This window comes from Anthonomus grandis, chromosome 5 (genome assembly GCF_022605725.1).
Source record: "Anthonomus grandis grandis chromosome 5, icAntGran1.3, whole genome shotgun sequence".
Lineage (NCBI taxonomy): Eukaryota > Metazoa > Arthropoda > Insecta > Coleoptera > Curculionidae > Anthonomus > Anthonomus grandis.
This window is the reverse complement of record NC_065550.1, coordinates 29,627,969-29,642,052: the sequence shown is the minus strand read 5'-3', so window position 1 is coordinate 29,642,052 and position 14,084 is coordinate 29,627,969. Positions and strand designations below refer to the sequence as shown.

General features: G+C 34.7%; 1 protein-coding gene across 1 annotated transcript in view; it reads left to right on the top strand.

Annotated features, from left to right (window-relative positions):
• LOC126735845 (E3 ubiquitin-protein ligase UBR4) overlaps nt 1-14,084 on the top strand; it is an 86,898-nt gene that overhangs the window by 43,895 nt on the left and 28,919 nt on the right. The window contains 12 exon segments of the mRNA XM_050439928.1: nt 369-488; nt 726-1,026; nt 2,617-2,778; nt 2,833-3,121; nt 4,344-4,845; nt 7,642-7,816; nt 7,873-7,977; nt 10,210-10,550; nt 10,602-10,776; nt 10,829-11,020; nt 12,463-12,682; nt 12,753-13,030. Coding sequence (XP_050295885.1) covers nt 369-488; nt 726-1,026; nt 2,617-2,778; nt 2,833-3,121; nt 4,344-4,845; nt 7,642-7,816; nt 7,873-7,977; nt 10,210-10,550; nt 10,602-10,776; nt 10,829-11,020; nt 12,463-12,682; nt 12,753-13,030 — 2,860 coding nt within the window.

Here is a 14,084-nt window from a genome sequence, read left to right as displayed (position 1 = left end):
ATATTGGTGTTAGAGACACATTGATTAAAATAATAGATCAGACACAATCAAAGGCCTTTGTGTGGTCTAAAAAAATGTTGTTCGTAAAGTGATCAATGGCTAAGGAAATACTCTGTTAAATTCAAAATGGTTTGATTTTTTAGTATGCGTTCAAGAACTGTAGAAGGGTTGGGCAGTTGAGATATTGGTTGATAATTGTTGTAGTCTTCATTAGACCCTTAGCGATATCAAAGGCTTAATGAAAATTTATGGCAATGAAGAGATTGGTTTATTAATAATGTTGTAGGCTGAATTATTATCTTTTTTAATCTTTTAATGCTCTTGAATTTAACATCGCGACAATTACAATAATTCGCTGCCATTTTCAGATTTTTGGTCGGATAATATCGACCGCGGTTACGAGGAGCCGCTGGTACGATGTTCCGTTCTCGCGAGAAGAGAGTCTTCAGGCCGATAAGAAATTAACGATACTTTTTGGACCTTGTCAGGTAAGAACTAACAATGAAGGTTGTTCAAGTGTTTTTCCCGGAAGATTTATACTTTGACTATAAATTGATGGTTATTAGATTGGGGTCAATGAATTAATCAGTCAAACAATCTGAGCTTATAATAATAATAAAATACTTTTAATTGACTTACAAAATTGATATAATACTATTTTATATAATATAAACCTCTCAGAGGCAGTAATTTATTAAAAACTACAAAATATATTGATTCCGCAGGACCCAGAACTAATGACAATGATAGATTGCGTAAAAGTGTATGGTAAAACCAAAGACACATTCGGTTGGCCAGAGGATACGGACGAGGGAGCCAACTCGAACGCGAACTCCTCCAACGGAAGCGCCTCAGGTAACACGTTGGGATTAAGTAACGACTCCGACGGTCAAACGGGGGCCTCTCAGCAACTCTCTAAACTGGAGCGCCTCGCCATGGACGTTTTTAGAAGCTTGGACAGTTCACTGTACGTTTACGCCAACGAGGAGAAATTCACCAAACTGAAGCCTGTCGCACTGAAAATTGGTGAGCAAAATCTTTGATTGTAAAACCACAAATTACTCTTAACTTTACTTAACTTAGATGTGGAGGTGCAAAAACGCAAAAGTTTTTATTTCTTAAGTATACTTTGGAACATGTAATTCTTATTTCTAATTCTAATGGAACATTTGCAGAGGCGTGAGTGAAATCTTGTTGATACATCAAAAATGAGAGAATAAAATAAGCGCAAAATCTTGGCAAAGACATACTGGCTTTCAGAATTTTAATATGCAATTTTTGAATAATCTGATACTAAAGTTATCAACCCTTATGATGAAACTGCAAATATTATCAGTCTATTATTTTATCACTTTATTAATTAATAATATTTTTTTATTGTTTTTATTTCACTGATAACAAAAGTGATATCCTAGCCATGTACCAGCTCATTTTTGTCACTCATGTCCCCACTAAAACCTCACTAAAATCTTTGACCTCTAGTCTTGAAGAACAAGACTTTAAAGAAGGTTGAGTTCTTGGTACTTTTGCCAATTTTACTTCAATGAAAAGTTCAAAAAAATAATCTTTTTGGGTATAGCGCATAACAAAAACCATACTGCAATAATTCAGGATTTTAAGTGGTGTAATTATATCCCAACTTTTTGATGGTTCTTTGCTCAGTGACCAGTTTTGTATTCCAGAAAAAAGGCCAATTCCATTAGTAAGTCCTAGGATTTTCATTTAGCATCTGGGTTTATAATACTCTACATATATGCATATAATTTTATATAAATATATTTAAGGATAAAGTTAAATTTTAACCACCAATGCTTATACGTACTTAATATCTTGGAGATATACTGCTTTCAGGCCTTTTTTTGTGTGTGGTTTGTAACATAATAAATTTGACTATTAACTAACTTTTCTTTTAATATAATTTCACCTAAATTGTTAGAAAGTTTTTTTTTAAAGATAACCTAACTTTCTAAGTTAGATAAGGGACTTTTGGTGTAATGGCAACTCCATGAGTTTTAAGGTGCTCTTACACTGAAGCCTGTAATTTAATAGCATGTTTGTCCAAAGGGTTAATATTTATTTTATTGTTAATTATTTTCCCTCTCTGTTCTTCCAAGTGAGATTTTTTTTCAGGCTTGTGCTTTTAGTAATTTCCTATTTTGTTGATCTTCAGAATCTTCTTGTTCGGATATAAAAATATAAATCGGGATAAAACAGGTGGCTCTTAAACTGAATATATATAATACGTAAACTTTACTGAACTCTAGTTAAATCCCTGCCACTCTATCAAGTTGGTTAGTGCCATTCGGCTCCTCTTTGAGAAGATTCCTGAAACAGTCACCTCTATTAAGTCTCCATCTCAGCACTCACTTTCCATATTTTTACCTTCTTCTCCTCCTTCCTTTGTTTTCCTTCATTTAAATTGCCTTTTCTTTTTTCTTCCTTTTGTCATCGATCCAAAGTCTAGTCCTTGAAAGTTTATCCAATATTTTTTTTATTTAACAACCTTTAGTATTTTAGATCATAGGCTTGTTTTCTGCAAAATTTCTCAAACGAACCCGGAATTTTCTCATATTAGTTACAAAAAAAACACATATTTTCCAAAATTCTTGTTTTTAGCCACTCGGTTGTTGACTCTGCCCACACCGGCTTCGATCCAAGTGCATTCTAAAGCCTTAATGTTGACGTTGCACCCCACCAAGGCTCAGTATCATAGCTATAAGGACCAGGCACTTTTGGAGCATGTTTTGAGCGAATTAGCGGCAATGACTGAGAAAAAAGGTAGGAGAAACGTTAGGAAACCTTCTCGCAAAGGTTCTAAACAAAATCTTACAGATTCACAAGGAGCAACGGACTTGGACGCGGAGTCTTATTACCGGCTCGTATTAATAGTACGCGGCATAGCGGTATCGAGGCCTCAAAACCTTATCAAGTTCGCCGACAGTCACGCGTCAATTCAGGATGTGACCGTGGACGATCCTCTGGACTCTCCAGAAAATGGGGAAAAGGACAAGAAAAAGGAATCGGGGCATCTCTTGTTGCAGCTGATGGACGTTTTGTGGATGTTGCACCAGTTGAATCCGGAGATTCCAGCTTTGGCTCCGGTTGTGGTACCTGGATTGAAGTAAGTTCGATCGAATTTTAAATATTTTTCTGGTTTTCATTTGTCTTTTAAAAGTTTTGTACCTAAATTTATAGTATAAATCTAATCAATAGTATGTAAGTTACAAAGAGGCTAAATTTTGACTTTTTTGGCCGGTTATTCGGACTCAGTTCTTTAATCTCCCCAGTATCAATTTAAAATTGTATTTTTTTATTGCAGTTTAATAATTCTTCGCTTATTTTTAAAGTGTGTCTAGTATAAGTCTCAAAGTATGGGATTTTTCATTTTTCGGTTACCTCCAGACATGGTTTTTTTTTAGCAAAATATTTTTTTTTCGATATTGAACTAATTATACCAGCGTCTTATTCTCATCCCGTACATCACGAAAATATCGGGTTATAACGGGATATGAGCAGTACTAAGGTAATGAGAGCAGTTTGAAAAAATTTGCAAAAATGCAATTTTTTACGATTTTTTTGAGCCCTAAAATGGGCTCTAAAAATGCGAAATCTCGGATAATACATGAGATACGACCTTGCGAATGGTCTCTGTGAGATCAGAAGAACGAAATTAAGAAAAAACCGTTGGAATTTTCACGATAGTGCCCCTAGAAGTCGAGATATTGACCTTCAAAGTATAGGATTTTTCATTTTTCGGGTACCTCCAGGATTTTTTTCAGCAAAAATATTTTTTTTTTAATATTGAACTAATTATACCAGCGTCTTGTTGTCATCCCTTACATCACGAAAATATCGGGTTATAACGAAATATGAGCAGATCTAAGGGAATGATATCCTTTGAAAATTCGCAAAAAAGCTATTTTTGACAATTTTTTTGAGCCCTAAAATGTACAATTACGTATGAAAACACTAATTTTATAAAAATTCTTCGTTTCCATCCTTCGGACCCACAAAAGGCTGACACTGAGAAAAAATGTGTCACTTGACATAGGTTCAACAATAGAATAAGTTCTGATATGACTTTGGTACCAGATTTTTCATTTTTCCGAAAAGACAGGTAGGATAGAGTAGGCGTCGCTGTGGGTTTTTATGCAAGATCGAGGTCGCCCTGCAGTTTTGCTGATTTAGATATGTCCAATTTTAACTTAATTTTTTTTTTTTGCGAAATGTAATTTTATGTATGTTTACCTTTGTTTAAAATAAAGAAAGTTGATTATTATTATCATTAAAAGAGTGCAAAATCTTCAAATTTTAGTCATCAGAATCCCTTTTTCCTAACTTAGATATACCGAACAAGTAATTCACGCCCTAATCGAAATAATCCACGCCTTCCAAACCTCGGAGTCCTACAGCAACATCTGCGTCGCTCTATATCTACAGCTGTTACTCTGTACCGACTCCACCATTGCATTTAGCGCGAAGCAAGGCCTATGTAAAGTACTAAAACCGAGAGTGAAACGGCGCAAAGTCTACATTCCGTCGCCGGTCCGTTGCGACAGTCCCCCGCCTAGCAAATCGTCCTCGAGTGTGGATCAAGCGGCCGCCCCTACGCCGCCCACGCAAAACGAGGCGACGCCACAAGCGCCGCCGCCCCCGGTGGCCGCCGGCGGTTTCGACGTCGACATGGTAGCGGCCATCGATTTACTAGAACACGGCGGGGCGGCCGGTTTAAACCCGTTGGAAGCTTTATTGGGCGGGGCGGTCGGATTTTCACCATTGTTGGATATACCGCCGGATGCAGATGATGAAACGATTGTGGAGTTGGCCATAGCCTTAAGTTTGCAGGTAAGAATTAAATCCATAAACTTATAACCAAATATAGACTAAACTTCTTCGTCCTTTGCCTTATCCGTTTCAGACGTAGTTTGACTTTGTTTACGGCACCTCTGAACAGTTCTATCGTAAGTTGTGCATCTATGAATGTCATATTCTTCCTGGTACCCTTATGATATGTCGAAGTATTGAAGCTTCCGTATGAAGTTTATTTCTTTGCTTTTTCCTATTATCTGCATTACTTCTACATTGATGATGTGGTCAGTCCAGGATATTCGAAGAATTCGGCAAGATATCACAGCTAAAGGGATTGTAATTTTTTCAAGCTAGTTTCATAGAACAAAACGTGGAAAAAATAACCCTTGATCAATTATAATTTTAGTTCCATTGAGATTTTGCTTGTGAGGCACTTTTTCATGTTGTCGAAGGCGTTTCGTGCTTTTTTAATTCGTATTCTCATTTTTTTACTTGATCTTGACTGATCTCATTTTCTGTTGACTGAGGTATATGTATGTTTACTTGCACTATATTTTGGTTGTTTAATGTCAATTGAATCGGAGGTTGTTGTGTTCTGCTAATGAGCATGCATTTAGCTTTGATTGTATTTAGTCCTAGGCCATGTTCTTGACTTGTTTGACTTAATTAAACTCTTAGGATAAATTCATAAAGCACAAGTGGATTGTGTATGTCTCTGCATCTTTGTACTAAAACATTCAGTTTTTTTGTACTTAATGGGCTTCCAAATCCAATTGGTGACGCCGATATATTATTTGTTTTGTATTTGTTATACCGGATGTTCAAAACGTTCCAGACCCCCTTCAAAATTCGAGAACCGTTCTTTTATGAAAAAGTGTCGCAAATAAAAAATACAGATCTCTTTCAGATCTACATTAAGAAGATAACTTTGCATATACATAAATGCGTCACAACAGTAGTAGAGACCCAAGTTACCTTTTTTTTTAATAAAATGGTATATTTTTTATGCATTTTACAATTTTACGCAAAATTTTACCACAACTTCATGTAACGTATGCTATACCTAACTTCTACAGATTAAAAGATACTTTAATAATGGTTTAAAAAATTATTATGTAAAATTTTTGATAAATAAAACTTTCAAATACTGACCCATAAAAAAATAAACTAAATTATACCAAAAAAAGTATTTAAACAATAAACCTATTTAATCAAATGTTGAAAATAGCCTCCTTAAACGGTTTGACACTATGCCAAATTCTAGTAAAAAGCATTTTCTATGTTTTCTAACATATCTGGAGTTATCACTTCGCATTCTGCTCTAATTCTGCCTTGTAATACGTTAATATTTTTAGGCCTTGTAGCAAAAACTTTAGTTTTTAAATGCCTCCAGAGAAAGTATTCTAGGGGTGTAAGATGGGAGCTTCTTGCTGGCCATTTAATTTCATCTCTTATGCAAATCCAATAATTTAAAAAACTCGTATCTAAGAATCTTTTTACATTAACTCCAAACTGAGAAGAGGCCATCTTGTTGAAACCATATTTGATGAACATTAGCATTAGCATGTTTCCTTATATTTCCTATCTGATTTTCCAGCAAATTCAGATATCGAGTGGCATTTAAATTGTCCTCAGTAAGAAATGAACCTATTATCCTATTACTAAATATACCTGCTTACACTCTAACATTTAGCTTTTCAGGGTACGTGTTTTGCGCGTCCAGTGCGGATTTTCATCATGATATCGCAAAATTTTAAGTGGCAATCAAAGTCATCTTGAAATAATTCCTGTACTAAGGTGATTTTATAAGGACATTTCAAACCGATATAAAACAAGGATCTGACTGGTTGGCAACATTGAGTCTTTATTTGTTATATGTGTTATACTCTTGAGTCAACTAAAGTTGTTGTAGACTCTTTTGATTATTGCTTATGAACAAAGCGATGTTCATTTTCTTGGCTCTAATACCGGCAATTCTGAACTTTTGGTTCATTGTTGAGGGTAAATGTACATTCATCGGTAAAACAAATATTTCTTAAAAAATTAAAATCATTATTTGCTCTTTCCATCATTTCACAACAAAATGCCATTCTTTGCTCTTCATCTCCTTCCTGCAGCTCTTGATGTTTTTCGAATTTATAGGAATAATATTTGTGTTTTTTTAAAGTGCGCAATACCGTTGTATGATGTTTATTTACCTCTTGCCTCAGAACCCTCGTACTAACCATCTTGTTTTCCTCCACACTCAGTAGAATATTAAGATTTCTGTTCTCTCTTTCTTCGGCTCTATTTTCGATATTCTGAGTTGAACATTTACAATTATTTATTACGGTACCTTTGGACTCGAACTTAATGACAATACGTTTAATAGTTGAAATGGGCGGAATGGGCTTGGTGGGGAAATAAACTGAAAACATTTCAGATACTGCTCTAAAACTGTTTCCCGTATAATGCCACTTAATTATGGCTATTTTTTCGTCGATTGAATAATTCATACTTGATTTCAAATGTCGACTGTCACTGATTATTGACACTTTTCCTCACGTCAGTGACAATATTCATTTTACTGGTGCCCGTTTGATTTTACCTGAACTGAAAATTTGGTAAATTTGCAATTACATTTAATTGAATAATTCAAGATTCGCATATTAAAATTTTTTGAAACTTTGCTCGAGGGTTTGCCAGATTGGTCTCTTCAAAAGTTATCTTACATTTTTTCTGTAAAATGTACAGGGAAGCCAATAATTGACCCCCTTAAAATTTACATGAGATTTCCTGTTTCGCTCGGCGACGCGCCATCTGGTATATATGGAGTTAAATTCCTGTTTTTAGGAACACGAAATGGGAGGAGCGGCCGGACAAGGAGGTGCAGCACCCGAGGTGCAAGCGTTGCAAAATTTACAGGCGCAACTGAGAGGGGCGGTGCAAGGACAGGCGGCGCAGGCTCAACAGGAGGCCGCGAATTTTAGTGATACCACCGCCTCGGCCGCCGGATCAGACGACGAAGGTCGGTAATCATATTTTTCCTAACTTACATTTCGTGTATTAAATGTAAATTTGAAGGTTCTACAGCGGCCACGGACGGGTCGACCTTACGCACTTCCCCCGCAGAACAAGGTGGAAGCGCGGGCTCAGAAAGCGGCGGAAGCGGAGTAGATAGTATTACAGGTAAAATTTAAGGAATTAGTACTTCAATCAGAAGTATATTAACCATAAATAATACAAAATTACTAGATTTATTATCAAATGTAGACTTTAAAGATGAGAATTTTATAGTATACAAAAAGTCACCAAGTAATATCCCTCAAATTTTGAATGAACAGGATCAAATGATTTACACGACAAAGAGCTATATGCTTAATACACAATTTACAACGATTGACTTCCGAGATTCAAGCTAAAAGTAATATTTGTAATATAATTGGGCATACGCAAGTAAATAAGAGTACGGAACCTATTTTTTTAAAACTAATAAATAGGTGCAAAGTTTTTTAGATCATAAAAAAATTAAGAAGAAATTGGTTAAACCATTTAATCGCTCAAAACTTCCCAGTCCGAGTTTATATGGCCTTGGTAGAATAAAGGCGGAGTATGGTCTAATATGTATCAAATTTTTATAAAACCATTTTTCTTGTTCCAACTTCCTGATGACGACGCCTTCCCTGAATTTTCTCCACAATATTTTGCAGCAATTGATATTTTGAGCCTCTAATAATGAGTGCAAAACATTCGCATTTTTTTTCTTTTAGAACGAAGCACTTTGACGTTTTTAACTCTGGCGACCATAGCACCATCTCTCAAAAACGCTACAAGTTTATTTATTTCAGCTGTTTTAAGCGTCCATGCTTCGGCACCATATAATAGAGTTGAAAATACATAGCATTGAAGTATTCTTGTCCTTTCGTAGTTTTTTATTTGTTCCAAAGAAACTTCTCGAGTTTGATAACAAATTTTCTAGCTATCTCAATTTTGTATTTTTATTTTTTGGAACTGTTCAGCAGTTTCGTGCATTTATTATTGCACCTAAATATTTGTAATATTGGACTCTTTGGTTGTTAGGTTTACATCTATATTTTGTTGTTTTGTGATAACCATATACTATTTTCAAATTCATATTGAGTTCATATCGTTTATAAGAGTCATTTACAGCTGTCCATAATTTGAACATAATCTACAAGTCATATTTTAATCCTTGGATTGTCTTTTTTATTATTTTGATCGTTTATTTAATTCATTTTATATATTTTTGATTAGTAATGGCCTTGACTTTAACATTCAATGATGTTTTTATTTATTTTAGTCCTTTAAAACCTGGTTATTGTTTCATTTAAATAAATACCGGCAATTTAGAAGTTTTTTTAGTCTTGTAGTGCATTTTAAAATGCCAAGGATTAAAAAAAATACATCACATCATCATCATGACTTTGAATTTACCTTAAATAGCCTTATAAATAGATAAGGCTATGTGATCCTTTTTTTTTTTAATTTGAGGATTTCTCTTTTTTTTTATTATACTACGATATTTTCTTAATTTCTTTTCCTTTTCCTTAAACTAAGCCTTAATCCGTGGATATCCTATAAAAAAATCAAATGTATTTTCATTCAATCGCATGTTAGCCCGGTATTAAGTGTGTTGTACTACTGTATTACGGGCATATCGAAAATTGTTAAACTGTTGACCGTTTATTTTTATTCTTTCGTTTCCTTTTGCAAGAACTTACTCAAAGATTGTTTATCTATCAACGTTAAAAAAGCGAAAAGGGAGACAATATACACCCTTGCCGAATATCACTCTATATTTCTATACCTTCAGATAAACAGTCATCTAATCTAACTTCAGCTTTCTGCTCCCAGAACAGGTTAGCAATTGATCTTATATCCCAAGTATCATATTTTTCCTTTCAAATATTTCTATTAATTAGTCGTGTTGAACTCAAAGTCAAACGCTTTCTACCAAACAAATGTATAATAATAATAATAAATATTCTTTATTGGGCAAAACAAGTTTACAAATATGAAACAGTAGTAACCAAAAGTATGCAAATAAAAGGCCAACAAATTCAGAATTCTGCCATGACAGATTCTGGTCTTAACCATGTGACCTATACTTCATTAAAAATTATAACTATTAACGCTTATTGACTAATGAGTTACATAGTTTTTTTTAAAGCATGCAATAGCATACTGGCAAATGAATATTATTAAGAATTCTAAGAACTATATTAATATAATTCAAAAGATATTTAATTTTTGGTTGAAAACCAGAAATAGTAAAGTAACTTAAACCCATTCTACATCATCTTATGCTGCCTGATCTGAAATGGCTACGATTTTTTGCTTTTGCCATGAACAAAAAAAAAAACATTCTTAAAGACACTACTCAAAAATAAGCTTTCTTAGGTGAACACAACGTATCTGGAAGATCGTCCGCTTACGGTGACGAAGCCAATATTGCTCGAACGGGTGAAACAAGCACTGGAGCCGCCTCGGCCCAAGGTAAAACACCCTTGCCTTCGCCAATAACCTCATCCGAATCATCATTCTTAGTTGCAGCAACGGAACAAACTCAACGGCCTTCGCAAGGCAGCGACACATTAGCTCAGATTCAAGAGGAATTAGAATGCGAGAGTGAAAGCGCCGCGAAACTGCACGGACTACGGTTACAGCTACTCGAGAAGCTCGTCGCATACTTGCCGAGGCTGAAAAACGCAGAGGGTGGACGCACTATACCGTTCTTCCAGGTAGAAGACGTCTTTATTGCTAAATCACTTAATTAACGGATTCTGTTGTAGGTTATGTCACAGTTAACCAGCGATCTGGACGGCACGTGTGACCGCGATAAAAGTTGCCTCAATTCACTTATGACCGCCGTGAGCGAAGAGTTGAATTTTACTGGCGAGAATATCCAGAGCGTTTGCGCACGCTCCAAACAAGGAGAGGTCCATCTGTTGCTCTTAAAATTAATTTGTAGGTTGTTAATTTTGAATTTAATCAAGTTTTATTAATGAAATATTTTCAGCTAATTTGTTGCAAAGGAACAAGTCATCTTCGAGCTCCAAATCGAGTGGATCGAGTGACGTTTTAAATTACGTGGCCCGGACTGCCGCGACGTTTTTACACAAGAACGGAATCATTAATTATTGCCTGAAAATATGCCAGACTTTACTTCATGACTATTGGAAACATCAGACCGAGGAAGAGAATAATATTGGTAAGAAATATAATGGTGTCTACAAGAACTTTTGGATATATAACTATAGTACAAGTTGTCCTACGACCAACTGCAGCTATCGATTTCTTAAAAAGTAGGTTTTGCAAATTTTTGGGAAAAGGACTACCGAAAATAGTTGACGTTGCCAAATTTGTACAAATTTTCTAATTCCTGTTATTTGCGAAATTGATCGCTTAATTCCTGGAACACCCTATGTACTAATTTTTCCGTCGTAATTACTCTGCAAGTTTAAAGCTGTATTACAAAAGTATATCAGAGGTCTTCTGGTCAACCTGAAAGGGTTTTAAACCTTATTTAATTTAAATCCTTATCTAGCAAGACTTTTATGCTTTCTCTATAAATTGATTAACGTCATATAGATTGGGGAAGTTACTTTCGCCCTCGGTCTTTCAACGGACTATTTGTTATTGCAGTATAAACAAAATCTACATAATAGAATATGTAAAACAGAGATTACAAATTCACATGGTTCGCTGAAGTAGCATAATCAGTCCTACAAATATACATAGTTTTGGCGTGGAAACTGGAAAACTTAAATGAAAAACTTAGCAACAAATATATACAATATTCATTTTCCCGATTTTAGCAGAACGGATGCATAAGCACTAGGCAAATCAGTGGTTCAACTAACAAATGTAAATTAAAAAAATATTTTTTTTGTATTTTAAATAAATGTAGAAGAATAATGTAGCTTCCATTAGTTACAATAAGAGTTAGATTATTGTAGAGAGATTAGTTACAGTAAAATAAGAATTAGGAAAAAAATTGCTCCAAAATTTTTAGAATGACTACAACCGATACCTCATTTATGATAAATAGTTGCTCTTTTATTCAGTACTCTTTTTTATAAAATTAATGTCAAAACTGTTAAATAAATGTGATTTTTACATAGATCTATATATTATTCAATACTTTTAAGTAAAATTTTTTTAGTTAATAATGAAATAGGTCAAAAAAGTATTGTTGAGGTATTTAGATAAAGTGTGCTTGGGAAGGAGGTAAGCAATTGGGAGAAAATGCCGAATACAGCTGTGGAGCATAATAAGTAATAAACATAAAGTTAAGTCAATTTTATTTCTATATCAGACACATGCAAGGAAATAATAAAGGTTTTAGAATAGAGCCTTTTGGCCTTCGAATATCTATTCGAAGCCTATCGAAGAGTTATAGTTTGATTTTGCAGTTGAGTTTTAATTACAACGCAATGGAATCACAAAGTTCAGATATTTATTGACTTCTGAAAAATCCAATATAGTGCAATATTTCAAGTAACATCTTATGATTAAGTGTATCAAATGCTTTACTCTAAAGTCCAGAAGATACAAGCGTTTTATATTATTAATATGCTTTACAAGATAAGTAGTTATACTGAACCGTTTTCGAAACCCGTAAAATGATTCTTTTTATTTTATTTATTACAGCCACAACGACTGGTAACCTCCTCAAGCCTCATCTGACCCATCCACTACCGGATATGTCTCCGTTTTTCATAAAAACCCAACTGAAAGAGAACTCGACCGACGTATTTACCAATTACCCGCATCTAATCACCGAAATCATTCTGAGACTACCATATCAAGTGCAACGCCTATCGGAGATTAACGAGAGCGCCACCGCTGCTTTCGATGGTCCCTGGTACAGGTAGTTTGATCCCAAAACCTGATTTCTTATTTTGTTTTTTAAATTTCAAATTCTATGTTCAATTAATTAGAATTCTATGCGAATATATGATGACCTCGCTGCCTCCCGCCTCGAGACGTAACGCCCGCAAACTGCTACTGTACATATGCGGCAACAAGGAAAAATACCGACAGCTAAGGGATTTGCACGCCTTAAGTACGCATTGCCTGGGGGTGAAACAGTGCTGCACGAAAGGGGGTTATCAGGTCAATTCCGACATGCAACACGCGCTCAGTTTGCCTTATGATAGTCTGGTCGAGTTGGTGGAGCATCTTAAGGCCTGCCTGGATATTGCAACGTTTAGAACAGGTATTGAATCAGTAAAAACGCACCGAAGTAACTAATGAATGGTATATATACATTAATAAAGCAATTGTCAGTAGCCTGGAAGATAATAATTAAGATTATTTAGATCTTAAATCTAAGATTTCCCACTAACGAGTTATATACTTACACGAATCGACTATCTTAGGCCACAAAAAAAACTAAAGCATCAGCCACCTTCCAATGCAAAATGAATAACGTAATCAGACATATACAACTAAAAACTTGTCTAGTTTATATGGACAAAATTATTGCATTCTCAGCGAGCTTTAAAGAATGTATAAAGAGTCTGCAAGACATTTTCCAAAGGTTAAGAACCGCAAAACTGAAAACTCAACGTGACAAATCTCTAAATAATAAAAAACGCAGTCAAACCTAATTCTAAAAAATATGAGGCAAATATGCCTCATATCAAACTTTTAAATTCAAACCTTTCTGTTATGCTTAGTCGGTAGGTTTTTTTACTGATCATCACAGTAAAAAAAACTCTGGGTGTGTCTGCTTAATCCTCAAGTATCCTCAAGAATTTGTATTCATTACACGCTGATTTAGATCAATTTTATGCTTGCCCAAGTGCGTCCGGAATCAAAATTACGCCTTAGATAAAATTATGTAAACCTAACGCTGTTTTTTGAGCTTTATTTATATTTGTTACATACGCTTCATATTTATGTTGATAAATGCCTTTTTTGATGTTGTGACATCATGTCAATATATCATTTATCTAAATGTGATTTTTAGGAATTTGGTAGATGACATTCGTTTCTTTTTTTTTGGGGGTGTTCGAGTTTGGCAAAAATCTGTTTACTAATAGTTTGTGTGTTGCTATAAAATGCTATTGACACATTTTTTCGAAATTACCTCTATCTCGAGTTTTTGAAAATTAGGCTGTTTGAGAGGAGGCTGTTGATTGAGCAATGCCTTGACAAGAGGACGCGGATAAATTATTTTTTAGGAGTTTTTGTTTTAATATGGAATTCTTTGGTGTGAATTACTGAGTTTAAATATTTTATTCACAAACTGTTTGGCAATACTAATT